This window comes from Carcharhinus amblyrhynchos, chromosome 8, assembly GCF_965287045.1.
Source record: "Carcharhinus amblyrhynchos chromosome 8, sCarAmb.v2.hapA, whole genome shotgun sequence".
NCBI classification, from domain to species: domain Eukaryota; kingdom Metazoa; phylum Chordata; class Chondrichthyes; order Carcharhiniformes; family Carcharhinidae; genus Carcharhinus; species Carcharhinus amblyrhynchos.
This window is the reverse complement of record NC_137331.1, coordinates 48,380,111-48,402,533: the sequence shown is the minus strand read 5'-3', so window position 1 is coordinate 48,402,533 and position 22,423 is coordinate 48,380,111. Positions and strand designations below refer to the sequence as shown.

The window sequence follows — 22,423 nt, the reverse complement described above, 5'->3', positions numbered from 1 at the left end:
GTTATGCAGTGTTTAAAAAAATGTATATTCTTTTAACTAATGTTAGTGACTATTGAGAATAATGCAACACATGCAGCAAAGACACAGCACTCCACATCAAACAGCTGATCGCTAACTATGCAGATCTACTGGTGTGCACAAACAACTAGTAATGCACAACTTAAACAAATACAAACCTCTAACATAAGATTACTATGTTTGACATACACATTTTCACCTTTGATTCGGTTTACAAGGCTATTCTGTAAAAAAAACAAGCAAAAACAAAACGGAAACAAAAAAATAAGTATTCAGAACAAAAAGCTAGCAAAGAAAAACGGTGAACAAAAATGATACTATTGAAGCAAAGCAAAGCTTAGGAAAATATAAATCTACCACAGAAACTAAGTACTGGAAAATAATAATTCAGACTGACGGACTACGTCTACAATCTAGACGTTTACATAAAAATCTCTTCCTTGTACCTGGGTCTTGGATTCCGTTTCATCCTCTTGATCAGACTGATGGCGTAAAGAAGGATTTAAAATCAAAGCTTTAACAACATCTAATCACTGACACCATCTCAATGTACAAATTTAGTCACAAGAAAGCCATACCACCTTAACCAAAGTTACTGCTGTGTTATTCAACAGATTTTGAAATCAATCATTATCCGAGCAAGAGTCAGAAAATGTATAGAGCACAAAAAAACTCTGAAAATGATCAACTGCTTACTTTAGATTGTGATAGGAGTACAAAATCTCCTCAGAAACAGCTTTATAGTGGGGACTAGAGGGACTTGCCATTCAGTTAACGCCACCTTTAAAATATTTCAGGATAATCATCTACCATTCAGAGGAAGACAACAGCTCCTCTTTAAAAACATAATACAAATCGCTTTAGTAGAACAACCAGTTACAGTTATGCATTCATTGTGCTAATGCTCTGACTGTATTTCTTTGTGTGCATATTGACACACGGCATGTGTATATGAGCCAGAAACACATGAACAGTGCGTGATTTGAAAGGAGTGAAGTGTATAATTAAGTAATTATGTAAATTCTGCCAGTTTTCCATTATTAACATGGATGCATTTTCAAGAATGTTCTCAAATGTGACTATTGCTAAAGTGGGTGTGATGGAAACATGTTGTGCCTTTTTTTAAATAGCACACAACTGCCAGTCTCAGAATGCTGGGTCTTTGGCTAACAGCCTCTTTCACCAGCAAAATCACAGAATGTGGTACAGAAAGAACCACCTCATTTAAACACACCCTTTAAACAATGTGAAATAAAATGTTTTACTTAGCTAAAGTACTAAAGTTATTACGTGACTTCAAGTAATGTGCATTAATTTTAAGTGAAGCACTTGAGGAAAAAAAAAGCATTGTTAAAGCTGTAACAACATGGTTCCAGCAATCAACTACCTTCCAATTTTGGCAACATAAATCCCACTAGCCAGTGGCATCTATGCGCTCAGGCTAGTCAAGAGCTGGATCATTAGCAAACACAGTAGAAAAATGAAACACAAAGTTTTAAAAGAGGAACAAAAGATGAATGATTGCAGAAAATCAGCAGGAAGGAAATACTCTTTAGGTACATGCCAACAGGACAGAGCAATATAACAGCTTTCTGCAGCTTTCACTAACTTTATTTTCTGAACCAACTATAATAATGCCGAAACAGCAGTAGTAAGCAGTTTGGCGTACTGAGCAATTAACGCCACAAAGCGGTGAAAGTGGGTCAGTCCATGATACCTGACAAAGTGGGTTTTGATAACAACTAGGTTATCAAGTCTTTGCATGCAAAATTTGGAGGGGTACTGAAGGACAAGATGCTTAGTGTTAATTCTGCATCAAAATAATTCCCTGGTTCAACATTTTAGTTTGGGAAAATTTGAAAGCTATTAAAATTTATACACTGCCTGCATTTTCCAGTAATAAATCTCGCTACTGTTAATCTTGAGAAGGCACACTGTACAAGTGAAGCAATAAATTCAAACACAGATGCTTTTAATGCCATTATAGATTATAATTTCCTGATTTAATTTTCATGCAGTGCATTTTCTCAATGACTTTTTGAACTACTCTGTCCTGCTGATCTTACTGGCCAATTCGCATTTTAGCTTAGAATAAGTGCTCTGTTACTTTGTATTTGGCACTTCTTCACATGAATCTGTATACCATCTTGTGGTGACATTAATGTCAATGTTAACAGCTGCACCAGTTAATACTCTCAGACAAACAAGTGAGATTATGAGGACCATTTCCATGGGAAATGCAGGCTGGTGGAATGTACAAACCTCTGCGGTAGTTTCCCCATCAGCAGGAGCCGTGGTGTCAGTCTGCTCACTGTCAGTCTATTTTGCCAGCAAAATCCCAAGATGTCCAGTAGGAAAGCAGGAATAAAAATACATCACCCTTGTGAAAACAGTGAAGCTTATTTGCAAGGTGCCTTACTCACATCACTCATTGTGCCGTTGCATCAGTCGCAAAAAGTGCTCATTAGAAGCATGAAACAAACAAATGAGATGGAACTAGCTCAGAGGAATGTTTGAGGCAAAAATGGGAAGTGCAATAGCAAGTTACAAGATTGCCTTTTAAAAACAAAAATCACATTGTTTAAAGGCCTCATCAGAAAGATATTTCAGTTCTATTGTATTTACCGAAATGATGATTGTTTTGGAGCCAGATATTACCAAATTTTGCAACATTGGTAAGCAAATGGCTTACACAAAAACTTGGAAATATTGGTCCTAGAGGAACTCATTTAAGCCCATTCCAATTATAGGGCAAGTTGCATGGAGTGAGAATCCCTTTTCCACAGTAAAACAGAGGTTGATTACCCAAGTTATTTCTGTTAATGGCTGGTTTATGTACACAGAAGTGATCAATTATGTATCTCAAACTAATGGCCAAAAGGCCACACCCATATTATAGCTAATGTGTAGCATTCATTAAGGAGGAACAGCATGTGTATACAACAATGGTTCAAGGATCGATTTAGTCCCTCACCTGCAGTACCTGTTGTTTAATAAAATTGTGACCGAGAAAGATAAACACTTGATATTTTATTAGAGAGAAAAGAGCTAGAAATTGGATTAGGCCAAAAATGGATGGCATGCTTAGAACATGAGCTGGAGGTTCATCTGAAATTGGATGCTACCAACATACTTAAAAGTGAAGGTGTGGATGCCATGTAGGCATTCAGAGGCAGTGGAGGAGAACAGGAAAGGCGCAAACGCAGGTCAACTGTGACTCTGAGGAGTGCTGAGAGGCTAGGTGGAACACTTCACCTGCAAAGTCTCATTAAAAAGATGGAACTTTACCAGTTGATTGGTAGCCTTCAGCATTCCCTTTTAAGGGCTGTTGGCTAAGCCACAGCAAGAACTAGAAAAGCTGAGAGGAACACATCTGGGACGTGCTCTACTCAAATTGAATAATTATGAGAGGGGACCTTAAAGTGGCATTAGGAACTCTACATACACTTGAGCTGCTGAATAGCTCTTCAAGATAGCCAACAGGGATGCCTGAATATCACCTGAGCAAAAACAAATACTACGTGTGTTTCAAGTGGCCTTGGAGTGCAAGATGTAGTATGGCGAAAGAGGAACTTTCTGTCCCCATTACATACCAAAATCATGGAACGCAACGATGTCCAGTTTACTTTTAAATGTTTATACAGCATTTTTTGAGATACAAAATTGATTTGGTATAGTTTAAATTAAACAATTACAATTTTGTAACCAACTATTTTTGGCTGGAAAGAATGCAACTCATTTACACCAGAAGCAAAGTTTACTTGAGAACTATCATCAGTCATTGTGACAACAGTCTAACTTTCAAGGGCCTCATCTGTGCATTTCTTCTTTTTAAAAATAATTATATATATATATATGTATATATATAGGTCTGCTTGCAGCATTTATATGAAAAAAATTAGACTCATGGTCAAACTGCCCAATAGTCTGAATACCTTAATTTACAATTAGACTGTACTGGTCTCAGCAAGTTTTTTTTTTAAAAAGGACTTTTTACTACACTTCTGACGAGATTTTTTGCTATATCTCAACCAGGACTAAAATGAGAACTGACATCTCTATCATCAATTATACAAATATTTCATTTGATGGACATGGACATGTGATGCTGTCATTGAAATAATTAAAGCAGTGTAATGTATTTTCATATTTTCCTGTTATACAAAATTTTGTAATGCTTCATAGAGAAAAATTACACGAAAGTACTAAAATTGGCACTCTGAAAAATCAATACTTTTTTCCTCCATTTTCTAAACCAGTTACTCCAGGAAGGTGACTTACAAACTAATAACAAATGCCAATATTTTCTTTGTCTAATGATGCTTAATTATCAACAACGTACACTGAAGCAGCACTGGATAATTGGAATTATGGAAGAGGGATGAACGGATCAAGAACGCACCAAGATATCAGCTTTTCACTAGAAGGAAAATGTGCTTGATGTAACATTGATGGTTTATTAAAGGAGTACTGTTCCACCATTGCTGACATTGTAACACATTTGAAAACATGTTTTGAGAGACTTCAGCACAGTGAAGGAATTCTATTTGTCATCTTTTGTGTAAAGAATTCAGAAATTTGGCTTCAATGTTCATTTTAATAAATCTTCAAAACTATGGAAACAAAATTGTCATCCTATCTTCAGTGGACTACTATAGATAGCTGAAAGATTCTGCAATACCAAATCCTTTATTAAATCAAGTATGAAAATCAACTTCTGCTCAAAGATAGAGTAAATATGCAATATAGCCCATGTTTTAAGGATTTTGAATCAAATACAAATCTGAGTTATGCTTTCCTAAATGCACAGATATATAGGTCATGATGCAAACAGACCCTCATTCATTGAATGATCCTTACATGCAATGTGGACCAGACAATGACCACTAGTTTAACTTCTCCATTTATTTTAAGGAACACAGAACATGCATAATAACGTATATACACTTTACTATCAGCCGATTCTGGGTGCTCCAGAGTAGAGGTTCTCAACCAGAGGTCAGTGAGAATGTTTAAAGGTCTGCCAAATCAGTGTCTTTCAAGAATAAAACCTTATCAAAATTCTATTCTGCAAAATGGGTACACAATAAAAAAGTAAAACTGATTGCTACTGATGTCAACTGGACCTCATTTATTGCTAAGAATGAGATTTTGACATTGGCTATTTTTTTAAACCCACCCTAATTCAGCTCTGGTTGGACTAATGTGGTGCTGCTGCCACCAATGACACTGGAGGAAAGCAGAAGAGACCCCACTCCCTAATTTCCCCAGATCTGTTTGAGAGATTTGGCAATGGATTATTTTCCCACCATGTTGAGTGGTGCACACTCACACGCCCACCATTTTAAAATCAGTATGCAGAGCAACAGATTAGTGAGATTTGAAACCTGTTTAGTTGTGTCATAGATAAAATTTACCAAATAATGTTGGTGACTGCTCAGCTGACTACACCTTCTAGTCTTCTTGTGGCCAACTGCTGCCTATCCATCACAGTGTTACCAAAGCAAAACATGGTACGAGCAGCTGATCAAACCGCCTCTATGTTGCTGAGACTTTTAGGTCAGAGTGCAGGAGCATCATTCTCAACATGCAGGCAGAAATGAAGGCAGACATTTTTTCATATTGGGAACCAAGCCTGGAGCTTAGGTAAACATGATCTATGGTAACCCATCTGATTTTCTGTTCTGGGATCTTAGTGTGCACAAAATGGGGGGTGGGGGACCTGCTGAATTTTACCGGCTGGAACCACCCAATAATAGTTGTGCTGCGCTAAAGAGGGCCTGTAGCATTTGTGTAACATGGGACGGCAGTGGGAGAATCTCAGAAACAAAAAGGTTGAGAACTCCTACTTTGGAGGATGATTTGAGATTAGACACCAAGTTTTCATTCTGAGCCTACAGTGAAGTTAACCTAGTCTATACCCCTGAATCTGTTTTAATGCCTGCAACATTATACTGTATATTCTGCCTGCTTCATTTATCCACTTCCAAAGCAGAATTTAACTGTTTATCAAAGATACGACTTTCATTTTGTACTAAAGTAAGTCAAGACAGAAAACTGAATAAGGTCATATTGAGAATAATTCATGCTGACAGCTCCCGGACCCTGTATTCACAAGGGACCATAGTAACTTCAATTTCTATATGAAACAGAAGGTCATAAACAACAGGCAGCGTATTTCAATAGGAGTTTAGGTGTATTAGTGAGGTAAAAACTGTGATTTTAAAGAAATTGCATTGTCAAATATAAAATTATGCATTTTGGTCTTTAATAAGGTGACTAATCAGGCCCTTGATGTTTGGTATTTCAACTCAGAGCCATTGAGCAGAACAAGGTTCACTGAAGAACAAATGGTCTACTGTAATACTAATGAGGTTATGGCCGTCTCATAGTGGAGAAACTAAACTGATTGACCTATCAACTGGCTCCAACTTCTAGGGAAATGCCAGCATGGCCCATTTCAATGACCTCATTCAATTTAGGAATTTACATCTATATAAGAGCAAGAACTTTGTGCCACATGCCAATTACTTCATATTTTTCCACTATTATTACTGAACAGTTTTCATAGCTGTGAAGAATTAACCCATTTTCCAGAAACTTTCTTCCTTCTGCAAGTACAAAAACTTTTTGTCTAATCTGATGAGTCAAGTTACAGTTATGCCTCACTGAAACATAACTTTAACAACAAGAAAAAACAGCAATGAGGTTCTGAAATTAAGATTACTATTGCAGCCATTGTACATTGCGCAGGACACCCAAGCACTGAACACAAAGGACTGTGTTCTTGGCTGAGGTACACACCTCTTCCTCTGAACTGTCACTCAGGTCATTGTCAACTGAAGCACTCAAGGAGGCTGCCCTGGGCTCCAGGTAGCACAGGCATATAGCAAGAGGGAAGGAGAGAATGAGAGCCAAAGGTACAGAGAAAGAGACTGAAAGCAGGAAAAAGAAAATGAAAAGAAAACAGGGGACAAGTGATGGCGACTGAATGGGCAGATAACGTTGGAAACTCTCAGGTAAGAAACTGGCATCAGAGAAGCTTGGGAAGGTGAGGTAGCCATCATCATCTAGCAAAGAGAATGATGCTGGGAGATGCAAGGAGAACGAAAACAACGTCCCTCCTTTCCTAGATCTAGGCCCTAGATTGTGGTCCTTTTTAAATCCCATTGCTTTCTTATCAACATAGTTGGAAGAGTCATAGTCCAATAGTGGATGAGCAGTACTTCTGGGATCTTCAGCCTTAAGACAACCAGCTGATTTTGAAACATTCTCTGTACATCTCCTATGAACGCTTGTTGATGACACAGGAGAGTCACAGTGCAAAGGCAGAGAGCAAGAGGAAGAGCTAAATGAATCTGTGGCAAAGAATGAGGAGGTCTACAGAGGAGCAAAAAGGAAATCAGAGAAGATGAAGGAGCAACAAAAATGAGCAGGAACATTTAAAAAAGACAAACAAAAAGAAAATTATTAGTTAATGCATCCCACAGTATTTGTTCTTCCAAAATTTCAGAGCATCTGCTAACCAGAGATATCTAGCAGCTTGGGATTCAGAAATGCTAAATTACAGGGATCCCACGACAATTTTACACAAGTATTCAAATTTCTGCAAATTGTTTAAATGCTTTTAAAAATGCTTTCTCCCATAGTATGTTATACAAATTAGCTTTGTTTACTCTGTTCATCTAAATCACTTGTTTGAATTTATTAAATATTTCTATGTAATAATTTACCCTGTTTGTTTCCTTTGTTGTGCATTTTTCCACTTGTTTATTTCTAGCTCACATTTAATCCTGAATTTGCTAACTTGCTCTTTGATTTATATAAAAGCTAATTTTATTTTTCCAATGCCTCTTTGCACCTCACCTTGTTAATCTGCTTCTTTTTCACCTTCCTAGTTAATTCAACCAGTAGTGATGGTATCCTTCTTAGCCCCATTCCAATGCTCTCAAACTTATTTGGATACAAGAGATGTAACTATTTTAGAACAAGTTCAGTTCATACTGGGCATTCTTATCCACACAGAATTCAGAATGTGAAAGGTTTACAGGATACAATGGGAGCATTTAAAATAAAATGCTGCTACTTAACAAACATTAGTTGGAAGTCTGGAACGTAGAAGATGGAAAAGTCCTAGGGAGTTGGTCAAATTTCATGTGCCTTTTGACTCAGAATCCCAAGTTAATGGAAAACTGAAAATTTGAAAAATGTCAAAGAAAACTTTTTTTTCTACTACAGCACAGTTCAATTTTACTGAAACAATTACAGTTAAAAAAGTCAATTTTTTTTGGAGCGGTGATAAATGCTAAATGTTATCACGTTTTATGTCAGTTTGTTTACATCTTGGGATATATGATGGATGATTAAAGTTTTCATATAAAACAAAGAAAAAAGGTTTGCATTCTGTTGGGGGTGAAATCACACTTAATATCTGTGGTTTAATATGTTCACATGAAATTATTCTATCCTCTATTTTAACAAGGCAGTAACCCATTTAAAGTAATGGACAGGTGGGCAAGTTAGAATTGCCCCAGTAATTCACCCAGCTGATGGGATCTGCAGGATGATCCTGGCAGCCAATCATGTCCCTGCTTACTGTAGGGGAGCCTCAGAGCTGCAAGATTTTCCATCATCTTTTACCCAGAATAGGTTGAAATCAGTAAGCATATATTAAAAATCAGGCCTGGGAATTAAAATTTCTAGATTTGTGCAGGGGTTTCCAAGCTCTCAGTCATACATCTGTCCAAAATTTACCTGAAGTTAAAATCAGGCCTAATAGTGGTAAAATGGTGGGTGAATAAATTTAACATTGTCATGTTAAACATCTTCTATGTCAGCCACCACAATTAGCACTAAAGACAGATAACTATATCTTGGGAACAAATTGCCACTGTGATCCTCACTAAGGAATTTTCTTTATTATACCAATTTGGAAGTACCATCACCAAAGTGATTCAGACAGCAGTTTACTATGTTTTCACAACTGCATTGCCCATCCCAAGTTGTAAAGTGCTGCTATACTCTCAAGAAAAGCTTCATGGCAAAAGAAACCTCAACCCTTTAATACCTATAAATAACATCATTCTCTCATCAAACCAAAATTGTTTACAACAAAAGGAAATAATATCCCAATTTTGGTCAAACTCTTTAGAGTGGATTTCTAACCCCAATTAAATATGATAATTCCACTGAGATATTTGAACTTTTCCTAATTGTTCAAAACAATTTCATTTAGCAGATGACAGTAATACTGCAGAGATAAGTTGTACGACAGACCTGTTTAGCAAGTCCATTCAAAGTGAAAGAGTGGTGCCTTAGAGCTGAATTGCAGTACAGTACATTTTTGTGCTCACAATTTGAGATGTGGTATGTTCTCAGTCTTGTAGAATTAACCCAAAACAGAACTAACACGTGTTTAAATAGAATAATGGAACATGTTTGTATTTGCTCCAGGCTTCGGCTGGCCTCTGCCCAACCCCTGATTGTACAGTAGTACAGACAGGAAGCTGAGAATGACACAACTGGCCATTCTCTCAGGCGAAGTTTGTTGTTTGACATAGGAGACTAAAGACAGAGTTTAATATTCTCTTCTCCAAATCAAGTAACAATCTCCTAAAATTAATTTTATATCTGGTTTTGGGATGTATGGAAGGCACAGAAATTGCACAAAATTCCTGTAATAATCTTCCAGAAACCATTCAATATGCACATGTGAAAAATATTAACCTGATCCAATCAGGCGCCATTCAACAGTAATTTTTGCTTTTAAAAGCAACTAAAAATGAAATATTACACTGCAGCAGCTAATGGGTCATTGATAAAAATAGTTAAAAGTTGAGCTTAAAAATTATAAATTATTTGAGGTTTACTCTGAACTTAAGTCTTTAGTTGAACTTCTCAGACAGGATACAGCATTTGAATTCATTTTAGGGCTTTGATTACATGCATATTGGGTGAACCTTGAAGGTGTGCAGTGGAGCATAACTTATTTCAGGCAACATCTAGTGGTAAGTGGTTTCATGCCAGTTGATTGGAAGGTCAGTTGCTTTGCTGATTATATAGTTGGCGTTCCCTGCTGCCAAGCTAATGATATTAAATATCATAAGATATAGATGCTGGAGTTGGCCATTTAATTAATTGAGCCTGCTCTGATTATGGCCTTGATGCCACTTTTCCTGCCTTGCCTATCCCAAAACACTTAGTGCCCTTGTCAATTTAAAATCTGTCAAACTTGGCCTCAAATATATTCAATTTCTCAGCCTCCACTGTTTATTGTGGGAGAGGATTACACAGACTAACTCTAAGAAAAGAAATTCCCTCTCATCTCGATCTTAAATGGGAAATTCATTTTTAAACTGTGGACCCGAGTTCTAGATTTCTCCAAGAGAGGAGGCACCTTTCCAGCATCAATTATGTAAGGCCACCTGAGAATTAACAAGATTACCTTTCATTCTTCTAAACTTGGAATGAGTATAAGCTCAACCTGCTCTCCTTTCCTAACAAGACAATCCCTTCATCCCAGGGATCAACCTAATGAACCTTCCCTGAACTGCTTCCAATGCAAGCATCTCCCTGCTCAAGTAAGGAGACAAAACTGTACACGGTGCTCCAGATGTGATCTCACTAAAGCCCTGTACAGTTGCAGCAAGGCTTCCCTACTTTTATATTCCAACTCACTTGCAATAAAGGCCAACATTCCATTTGCCTTCCTAATTACTGGCTGAACCTGGATGCTAGCATTGTTGAACACCCAGATACCCCAGTACTGCAGAATTCTGCAGTCTCACTTTATGTAAATAATATTCTGATTTTCTATCTTTCCTGCCACAACCTCTCATTTTCTCCAGATTATATAACATATCTGGGTATTCTCAATCACTAAGAATGGATCTTGACTTCTACATCTGTTATGACTCAAAATAAAATTGAATACAGAAACCACAACTCAAGATAGATCTCAACTCAGAGATTAAGGGAGAATTTTAATGCTAAAAATGGATGGATTTTGAGTCAATGTGGGATGGTAAATTATCAAAGATCGAATCTTGATGCTAGTCCCATTTCAGTTGTAATGGAGGTGGGGAACATAGGGCCAAGTTGGCAATTTAAATACAAAGCCGCATGGCTCATATTAAATCATCATTTTAAATTTAACCCAGGCCATCTGAGTTTCAGGGCCTCCCCATCCTATCCCCATAATGCCACTCATGTACAACGGCTAATCCACCTACTCTATACACCTTTGGGCACTAACGGACAATTCAGCATGGCCAATCCACCTAACCTGCCCATCTTTAGACTGTGGGAGGAAACTAGAGCACCCTGAGGGAACATACGCAGACACGGGGAGAATGTGCAAACTCTACTCAGACATTCACCCAAGGCCAGAATCGAACTGAGGTCCCTGGTGCTGTGAGGCAGCAATGTCACCCTTGGACTCCAACTTCTCCTGGCCCCCAACCTCCCCAATGTTGCCTTGCTCCAGAGTCTAGCTTCCTCCACCAGCCCTTGGCGTCCTTGATTTTTCCTGGCTTGTTTCTGCTTCCAGGCCACGGCCTACCCACTCAATATTCAGCCAGCTTTTCAATCAGGCTGGCTGCAGTTGGGAAAGAGATCCAAATCTTTATCAAGTCCTGCCATTAAGATTGACAGAACTTTTGGAAAATCCATTATTTCTAGTTCTTTAATCCAAGCAATAACGCACATAATCACTTCACGCTTCTCCCACACCCGCAATACCTCTGAGTTAATAGTATCCAGCTCTAAGTCTCAGCTGACAAGATTTATACTTGAGTTTCCCTTTGCATGCAAGTTTGTCAGCCTCAATCGAGTCATAAGGGGGACAGGAGAATCCATTCTTCCTAAATTGTGCCTCTTGAGTCAACGGATGAACTCTATTGTTCTTCTGTAGCTAAGGTTGGCAACCTTTCAGAAATGGCATGTTAAGTCTTGGTTCATTCACAGTAATTTAAGGTTTGGTGTACCAGTAATATAGTTTTAACATTTATAAAGTCTGTATATTTAATTAAACTATTGTATAAAGTAAATAAGGTCTTTAAAAATGCTTCAGAAGATTAATTTAAAATTAAAATGCAGACCTTACTGGCTTAGTATAATCACTGCACTTGCTTTTCCTTCCTTTCTTAGGAGCTGACATTATAAATTGAGGCGTACAATTGACAGTAAAAAAACAGATTTTTGACCCACTAAGGCAAATGCAACGTGCTATTCTGCATTACATCATACCAAATGTAAGCATCAAATTTGATATTAAAAACATCCCAGAACTGAATAAAACAAACATTTACTGTTTAAATTCTACACATCTATTAATAAATGTAACACATTTTCTCGGGATAAGTAAACGACAAAATATTTTTGTGTGAGTGCCCCTCAAAATTATCTCATGTTCCACTTTTGGCATGCATACCACAGATTGCCAACCCCTTCTCCACTGAGGAACCTGCAGGCTGTATAATCAAGCTTCTGAAGCAAATGCAGAATAAATCATTGGACATGATAAAAACAATTGAGGTGGTGACAAGACAGAAAGATTTTTGAAGCATGGTTATGAATAAATTCAATGATTTCAGGAGTCTGAACTGGCTAATCTATTTATAATCAGGCTTCATCCCTCTAAGACTTTTTGTGCTTCTGAGTTACAGATCTATGCACAGAAACACACAGGGTGAAAACTGCCTTTGGCAGTCTCACAAAATGGTGGCTCACACACTGACAGCCCATTTTCTGCTCCATCTGACTTTGTTCTGTCAATGGAAAAAAAACGACTGGGCTGTCAATGCACTATTGACTATTCTACTCTAATGCCAAGGATGAATTCACCTCTATGGACTATTAAAAGTGGACTGAAAATTGGACACATTCCATGATGGGCATACAACCTTCAAACCCTGTTTTCCTTTACGCTTCCCATCCTGATGATTATTTGTCCAAAAAGAAAAGAATAATTTGTCCTTAGATCTGTAACACAATCCTCACATTTAACTAATAAAAGTTAAGCTCTAACTGATGTCTTTTTTTTTAAAAAAATCAAGTTTTTTTACTTCATTCTGCAGAATTCTAATTTCTATGAAAACATTGCAGTGATCTGGTCTTCACTCAAATACTTCATGAGGAAGTGATGGAAAATGGGAGTACTTTAGAAATCACTTCCAGAATTTGAAGTTCCATTTACAATTCCCACGAATTGAAGTAAACTTCAGCAAAATCAAAGTTATTGAAAAAAAGCAATCTCTTCACTCTCAGCAAAAATACATAACTGGAGATATACAATCTTATTCTTCACTAAGATGTGGCTTACAATAAAATAATTTGGATGCAGCATTGTCAGGGTAAATAGATAACATACACTGTTCTTTCAACATTTTCAGAACGTTCACAAACTACATATTTTGTTATGCAAGTCAAAAATTAGGTATGATATCCCTGAGTTGGAGAAATGTAACTTACTTAGTTACTTTGACTATCATGCTAGTTTGTTCCTGCCTACCACTACTTTCCTTCACAGCTACTTTTTAAAAACATTTTTGACATGCTTGGTTGAAATATTATGCACCTGCATATAACTTTTACCTTCCAGAGCCCTTCACTCCTCCATTTCATGCAGTAGACTCTTCAAACCACTCCAAAGCATTTTATCACATGTCAGCCACTAAATCTGACACCAAGCATTTCAGGATACTTCATTTTGAGACCGAGATCAGGTATAGCACACTGTTAATGCATAATTGAAGGCCTTTTCACCCCACACTAATGCTGTGCCTTATACCTCAGGGCAACTGCTTGACTAGTCCTATATAACATTTTTTAAGCTATCCAGTCAGTCTACAGTCCAAGAAAAAACCTTGGCCTTTTTTTTAAAAAAACTATAACAATTTTGTGGCATCATTTAATCCTGACCAGAAATTGGATCAAAACTGTCCAATTAGTTAATCTGGGTAACTAGCAGGTAAATTTACAGACTTTCATTTACCCTGCCTAGGTTATAACCAACCACCTGGACAGGTCACAAGAGCTTATCTTACGACCAGAAGAAACTTTATTGGTGAACTGTTTCCAGCTGTTTTTCCAAGTATCATTCTTGAAAAGTGATCAGCCAAGACACCATTCTTCAGTGCTTAAATGTACCACACTAAGTGAACTTCAGTTACCTGTAAAGATCAGGCTTCTAAACTATCTGATATTACAAATGCTGTTATCCAATAAACTCAAAAGTAGTAGCAGCCCCACCATTTAGAATGCAAATTTCCAAACATCAATAGTCTCAGTCAAATTCTGAGGATAGCCAATCATTTCCCCTTCACCGCTACTGCGGTGATGGCTAAAACTGACTTGAAGCTTCAGCAATAAAATATTCATCTGCTACCCAAGGAAAGATCCAAAGATTATATAGTCCTATAGGTCTTACATACATGCTTGATGATGGAAATTACTAACAGCTATGTAAATGCAATGCCCCACAGATTGATCAAAATGTCTGCAGAAAAGTTTCAAATTTCTATTTACCCGTTTAAAGCTAAAAACTGAACATGGCAACAAATCCTGATATTTAACATCAGCCTCAAGAAAGACATATAAACATGACAAACTCAAATTATCAGTGGAACAAAAAAAGGGATTATCAAGCCCACTCTTAGAAATACAAAGTTATAATTTTTTCCAATAATATCACATTAATATATTGTATCAACAAACCACAGACTAGAAATTAAGGCAATTGATTCTATTGAATAAATGTTTACTATGCTCATATCAAGTACCTCATTTCATTATTTTAATGAAAGCATCAATTAAAAATAGTGTATACCAGCATCGCTAACAATTATTTTCACACAAATATCCTGTACTTCTAAGCAGAAACATGTTTCTTAGTTTGGAACAAACTAGTCAAACTGGTTTCAAATTAACCTGTCATAATTTCTAATAATGGCCTACTTTCCTAGGCTTTCAGACGTATCGCCTGCCTATTTTGTCAACAGTATACTTTTCTTGCCCCAGAACATACTACCTTTATTTCATGCTTGGCCGGTGTGACTGATGGAGTAACATCAATCTTTGTTTTTTTCTCCTCTTCCTCTGCTTTCTCCTCTTCTGCCTTTTTCTCTGGTGTCACTGTGGTTATTAGATTGGTTGAGGCTAGGCTCTTGGCAGCACCATAATGACCTGTAGCCACTTCAGAAGCTGAAATGGAGTCCTTTATGAGCATCTCATGGTTCTCAGTGACAGATGCTTTAAAAACACAAAATACAACTCGTCAGTCAGTGTGTCCAGCTAAGCCCAGTGGATCCAGTAGCACAGAGTTCCTACGATTGGCCTAAGGGCCTCTAGACAAAGTGGGAAACCAGACATAGTTCCTTCCCAAATTTGAGTACCCCTTTGGAAAGTACTTAATGTATCTGAGCCACTTCAGTGTGATTGCTGTCTTGAAACACAGTGGTAGAGTGGCAGAAGAATTATGCACTCAATGAGCTGGTGTCTTCAGGAGATAAAGGGGTGATAAAAAGAGGTTGAAGCTGAAAGTGGAGCTCATTGAGGACTTGGATTGTGAGTTTAAAGTTTATTTATTAGAGTTTAAGTAGGTGTACATTAACACTACAATGAAGTTGTTTTGAAAATCCCGTATTGGGAAAATTATTTAAAATCTTTTGCTAAAGCCAGGCTAAAGCCAAGGATTAAAAAAAAGAGACACTTACAGGAAAAGTAGGAGAAACAATTAGAAGTGTGCATTGTGAAGATGAAATTAAGAAAGATGCAAGGAAGCGTGTGTACAGCACAAGCAAAGACTTGTTGGCCCGAATGGTCTATTTCCGAGTTGTATGTTCAATATAATAAAAAGGGACAAATCTACAGTCTAGCTATATTAACTTGAACCAAACGTCACACATTGATCAGAGGTAATAAAATCAGAAATGTCCTTAAAGCTGCAACCAGTCAGGCCCTGCAACTGCCAAAAGTGAAGCAGAAACTTGGTTATGTAAATTAGACTACTGCCACATCTCTGGCAAAATTAAGCTTTAGAGAATAGAGCTAGAAATTCAAACAAGCTGTTAATTCCCTCAAGAACGAGAGTATGATTACTTGATACCATCACCATTTCGAAGGGGGAGGAATACCAATGAGATTTAAATTTGCACTGCTAATCCTTCAAGACTGGACACATCATTCACAACAAACTGATGGTTCCAAAGTTCATCTTTAGCAGGTCAAGTTAGTCAGGATAGCCAAAATGCCTATGATCCATGAAATCCACATACTCTCATTAATATGGAACCTGTATGTTTTTGTAAAACATACATATAATTTCAACGATGAACATGAGTATGAGTAAATTGAAGTTTACCACCTCCGTTCAATCATTGTTTAAAACAAACAGAACAGCTAACCCATTTCACATCAGGATTTTTTCAAATCTGTATTAAAGAACCATATTAACATCCAGTTATGTTCTCTATAACTTCCATATTAATGTGATTTTCATATCCTTGAATAAATCAAAGGGATGAAACAGTCCTTTTTTTTTGCTTTTCTACACCGTCACTAACATTTAAAACAGTTTAGTTTAGACGATTACCATAATGAGTCTGGGCTGTATGCTGCGCACATCCCAAAAAAGAAAAAGTCCAAACATTGCAAGAGGGTGGAGTCAGATCATAATTTAGTTCAAAATATTAACACACATTTTTAGGAAATTCATCTGATCTTGGTACAGATCACTGCTGGATTAGAAGCAAATCATAAAACACAAATGGAAGGACTGCTAAAAAGGGCCTAACCAAAGCAAAAACAATTATGTTGACATTTCTACCTATAGTGTCACAGTCATTGACTGCAGCTAGCAGCTTCAAATCATGAAAAAGAGTCACCCAGAAAGTTTATATGTTAGAAGCTAAAATCCAAAACATAAATTACTATGGGCACTTATGCTTGGGAATAAGCCCATGAGCTTGTTCCATTTTTCAATTAGATTACTGGATCTGTGCCTCAAATTCATTTGCCTGCCTTTGCAGATAAAGGCCTGACTGATGATTTTAAAAAAAGTCACACTTGCACATTCTTTTATATACTGGAATTTACACAGGCAGACAGATTTTACTTTCATTGCGTTCATCATCGTTAAGAGAAAGTCCAACATTATAGTGCCGCAAATGTACTTATTCAGCAGCACATTAAAATGGGGATATTTAATTATGAAATAGCACTTCAATAAATATTAGCAGTACAAGTGGATCACTCATATAGACAGAGGTGTTTCACTTTAAAGTGCGGACAGTCTTTTGACTGCAAATGCTAGCCCAATTATCTCCCCTCCCAACTCCGGTTCCATCTGAAGACTAAATGTCTTTGTGACAGTTTCCCAGAGTAATAAGTTGTGGCGCAAAGTGCAGATAAAGCTACTTAGATCTACAATTGTATACGAAGCAGGGTTAATTAGTAATGCCATAGTAAAAGGTCCACTGGGAAATAGTAATCACAATACCATTGGATTCCATGTCAAGTTTGAAAATAATGTGCTTCGATGACAAGCAGGAATCTGAAGCAAAGTCAATTACATAGTTTACAAAGAGATAACTAGCTCAGGCCGGTCGGGTAAACAGACAAAAAAAGGTAAAAAAAGTACAAAAAACAGTAAATGAACAGTGGGAGTCATGTAAAGAGACACTGAAAACATTCAACAAAAATGCAATCCACTGAAAAAACAAAAATGCAGCAAGATAGGTCCATCTCTAGCTTAATCAGGAAGTTAAAGATAGTATTATGTTAATAGAGATTTATAATGTTGCAAAGAATAGCAGCAAGTCTGATGATTGAGATTATTTTAAAAACCCGAAAAGGGCCAAAGAGTTAATAAAAGTGGGAAAAACAAGTGTAAACCAGCCAGGAATATAAAAACAGGTTGTCAGAACAATTCCAAGTATATAAAAAGAAAGAGAATAGCTAAAGTAAACATTGCTCCCTTAGAAACAGTAGCGAGAGAAATCATCATGCAAAGTGAGGAAATGGCAATGGTACTGAACAAATATTTTGCATCCGTCTTCAAGAATAGGAAACACAACTTATATATCAGAAATAGAAAACTCAGTGTCTGAAAGAGGAAATTAAGGTGATTAATATCAGAGAAAAAATATTAGAGAAACTCAAAGAACTAACGTCTGAAATTCCTGAGACCTGATGGTCTAACGCTAGGGTTCTGTTCTAGAAGAGATAGGTGCAGAGGTAGTCCACACACTAGATATGATTTTCCAAAATCCCTTAGATTACAGGAGGGAGTAGCATAGTGGTAATGTCACTAGACTAGTAATGCAGAGGTCCACGCTAATACTCTGGAGGCATGGCAGCTGGTGGAATTTGAAATCAGTAAGTAAACCTATTTCATTAAATGTAATTAAACAATTAAAAGCTCATCTAATGGTGACCATGTAACCATTGTTCATTATCATATCTTTGTCCAACCACATCCTTTAGCAAGAAAATCTGCCACCTCATCTATCTTACATGCGACTCCAGACCCACAGCAATGTGGCTGACCCACAAATACCCCCCGAAATGGTCTAGCAAGTTGAATTAAACCACTGCAAATTCTAAAAGGAATGAAACCGGACAGACCTCCTGGCATCAGTAGCTGAAGTCCTGCCTTTACATTGAAGATGCCCTCCATCATGTTGTGTGGCACTACTGCAGTGCTAAACGAGACAGATTCCAAACAGATCTAGCAACTCAAAATTGGGCATTCCTGAGATGTTGTGAGCCATCAGCAGAGTCAAATACAACCACAAGATGCAACTTCAGAACCTGGCATATCCTCAACTCTAACATTACCATCAAGCCGGGGAGTCCATCCTCATTCCCAAAAATCATGTACATCTGTTACTCTGTCCCCCTTTAAAATTCTTTTAACCAAAGTCTGAGTAATCGCTAATAAACATTCAAGTGGTTTGGCATTCATCTCTCATTACTCCTTTCTAAATTGCTCTGGAATTTCTTGTCCATCACCGATTCCGTAGCAAGAGATTTTTACGAACATAGAAACATGATGTGCATGTCCCAAGAAAGAACTTGTAGTGATAAGTTCTGGAAATAAACTTTATTGGAGATGAAAACACATTTAAAATAAATGCGTTAACACTTTTCTTCAAAGAAAAGCAGAGCAGACTTTCAGACTCGTTAGGTGTTCATAAATTAACATTTTGGTGTAATTTCAGAGACTTCTTCATCTGTTTATTCTATTGCATACTAAGTGAGGAATTAAGTAGGATTAAAAAGAACCTGATGATCTCTTTCCTGGATTCTAATTGAGATTGCACACTAAGTGAATTAGATTTCAGACAAGCAACACGTCTTTGGACAAGGATTCTACTTCACATTGCTTCAGGCTGTAACTCCCCCACTTCCTTACCTCCATCTAAGCTGCGCGACATGGTATAGCGTTTGCTGGAAGAACGCTCAAAGTATGGTGCTGGGCGGTCGATGAGAGAACTGGCTTTCCGTGTCTGGGCTTGTGTTCTACCACTGTAGCGGAATTTTGAACCCAATGTCAAAAATTTTTTTGGAGGCAGCTCAGGTGATGCTAGTCTGTAAAGAGAGAAATTATTATTTTATTCAAGCAACTGTCTAAATGAAGAAATGCTACTGTACTCAAATTCATTTGTTAGACCCATTATACAGATTGCTAGTCATAACATGCATCCAACAAAAACTGTTCTTAATTTTCATCTGTTTGAAGTCAAAATCCTTGTCTTTTGCTACCATCCAATGTTGCTTGGCAATGTTGTTCACCAGTTACGGCACTAAATCATAAGCTATGCATTTACCATGACACGCGAAGATTAGAAATAAACTGAATAGTACAGCTCTAATCTAACCTACGCGTTCAGAGACACAGGACCTGATATTTAGTTGGGAGGCAGTGGAGAAGAACAGCAGTTACGGGAAACCGTGGTCCTACAGAATTTAATGTCACACAACCTCACTTCTTTATTAAATTCCACTTCCCGCCTGGTAGGCAGGCAAACTGACAAGCTCAAAGGAAAGATTGCAAGGGAAAAAGTTTGGGATCGCTGCATTTTTTTTCCACTTCTTGGTAAGTATGAATTTTGAGGTTTAAGTAGAATTCTTTAATGATTCATTTTAAAACATTTTTATAATACAGGTATCATCTGTTCAAAACATGTTCTAATAGTGTGTTTTCATTTTAGCACAGTTTGTAAATTAGGGAGTTCCTCAAATAATGCCACCTCTATTAGCATTTTAGTGCAGTTATACTGCTTGTCTGGTTGCACTACCTTTTTAAAAAAAAAACGCTGCTTTCCTCCCCAACCCTCCCGCTCACCTCTCCACATCCTTCTGTTCACTGCTTCCCTGTCTCAACCCTCCTGCTCGCTGTTTCCCTCTCTTGAATTCACTGATTCCCACTCACCACCTTGCTTGATGTCCCTCTCTCCCAATCCTTGCTGTGAATGAGGGAGGGAAGAGAAGGACAGGTGGTGGGAACCAGAAGTGACATGTGGGAGGGTCAGGGCAGGGAAGCAAAAGCAATAAGCTGGAGGGAGGTGGCCAAGTCACCTTCTCAGTTACATTCCAAGAGTTAAAGTTGCTGGATTTTATACAGTACAATACAGGAGCAATTTCTGGAATGCATACGGGATGATTTTCTGAAGCAATACATCGTGGAACCAACAAGGGAAGAGGCCATCTTAGACTGGATGCTGTGCCACGAGGAAGAGTTAGTTGGTAATCTACTTGCGAGAACCCTTGGGGAATGAGTGACCATAATATGGTAGAATTTTTTGCCAAGGTGGATATGAGGCATGAAATTGCCATGATGGACTGGGAAACATTACTGAAAGGAAAGACAGTGGACAGACAATGGCAGGCATTTAAGGAATGAATTGGTGAACTCCAAAAGTTGTTTATTCCTGTTTGGCACAGGAGTGATAAGGGAATTGTGGCCAAACCACGGCTTAAGGAAAATTAGAGATGGTATCAGATTCAAAGAAGAAACATACAAATTGACAAGGAGAAGTAATAGTCCTGAGGATTGCGAGCAGTTTAAAATTCAGCAAAACAGGGCAAAGGGATTGAGCAAGAAGGGAAAAAGCGTATGAAAGTAAACTAGTGGGGAACATAAAAACTAACAGTAAAAGTTTCTATTTGCACGTAAAGAGGAAAAGATTGACAGAAACAAACGTAGGCCCTTTACAGTCCGAAACGGGAGAATTCAAAATGGGGAATAAATAAATGGCTGAGGAATTAAATTTGTACTTTGCTTCAGTCTTCACAAAGGAAGACATGAATAATGCATCTGAAGTTCTGAGAGAAGCAAGTTTTAATGAGGAACTGAAGGAAATCAGCATTAATAGGGAAATGGTTTTGGGGAAATTGATGGAATTGAAGGTGAAATTTCCAGGTCCTGATCGTCTTCATTCAAGAGTACTTAAAGAAGATAAATGGATCCACTGATGAAGCCTATGATCCATATAAATAATAGATCCATAGGTGGTTATTTTCCAAAATTCTTTGGACTGCATGGCAGACACATTGTATGGAAGATAAATGTGAGGTTATCTAATTGGTAGAAGTAGGAAGACAAATTATTACTTGAATGAGAGTAAATTGACAGAAGTGGATACTCAGCAAGATCTTGGTGTCCTCATGCATCAGTCACTGAAAGTAAATGTGCAGGTACAGCAGGCAGTAAAGAAGGCAAATGGTATGTTGGTTTTCACAGCAAGAGGATTTGAGTATAGGGATAGGGATGTTTTACTGCAATTGTATAAGGCATTGCTCAGGTCACATCTGGAATGTGATGGCGTTTTGGTGTCCTTATCTAAGAAAGATTGTCCTTGCTATAGATGGAGTACAGCAAAGGTTTACAAGACTGATTCCTGGGATGACAGATATGTCTAATGAGGAGAGACCAAGTCAGTTAGCATTTTATTCCCGGGAGTTTAGAAGAGTGAGAAGGGATCTCATAGAAACTCAAAATTCTAACAGGGTTAGATAAGGTAGATTCAGAGAGAATGTTCCCAATGGTGGGGGAGCCCAGAACTAGGAGTCATAGATTGTGGATAAGGGGTAAGCCTTTTACAACTGGGGAGAGAAGGAATTTCTTCACCCAGAAGGGGATGAATGTGTGGAATTCACGACCACAAAATGTAGTCGAGGCCAAAGCACTGTTTGATTTCAAGAATAAATTAGATATAGTTCTTGGGGCTAAAGGGGTCAAGGGATATAGTTTGGGGGGGGGGGGGGGGGGGGTAGGAAATGAGGATATTGAATTTGATGGTCAAAATGAATGGCAGAGTAAACTTGAAGGGCCAAATGGCCTACTCTTGCTTCTAGTTTCTAATGTTTATAACTCTACTTATGGCAGTTGATTAGAATGCCT

General features: G+C 37.7%; 1 protein-coding gene across 14 annotated transcripts in view; it reads right to left on the bottom strand.

Moving 5' to 3' along the window:
* LOC145346583 (band 4.1-like protein 3) overlaps positions 1 to 22,423 on the bottom strand; it is a 191,912-nt gene that overhangs the window by 39,855 nt on the left and 129,634 nt on the right. For 8 of the 14 annotated variants that reach the window (XM_080194026.1, XM_080194021.1, XM_080194020.1 and 5 more), the window contains exons 11-15: positions 19,433 to 19,608; positions 15,047 to 15,267; positions 2,281 to 2,337; positions 465 to 500; positions 177 to 242 (exon numbers count right to left, since the gene is read on the bottom strand). In XM_080194026.1, coding sequence (XP_080050152.1) covers positions 177 to 242; positions 465 to 500; positions 2,281 to 2,337; positions 15,047 to 15,267; positions 19,433 to 19,608 — 556 coding nt within the window. Of the gene's footprint in view, positions 1 to 176; positions 243 to 464; positions 501 to 2,280; positions 2,338 to 6,822; positions 7,399 to 15,046; positions 15,268 to 19,432; positions 19,609 to 22,423 lie in introns of all 14 variants that reach the window. The other 6 variants (XM_080194034.1, XM_080194023.1, XM_080194022.1 and 3 more) reach the window with 6 other exon arrangements.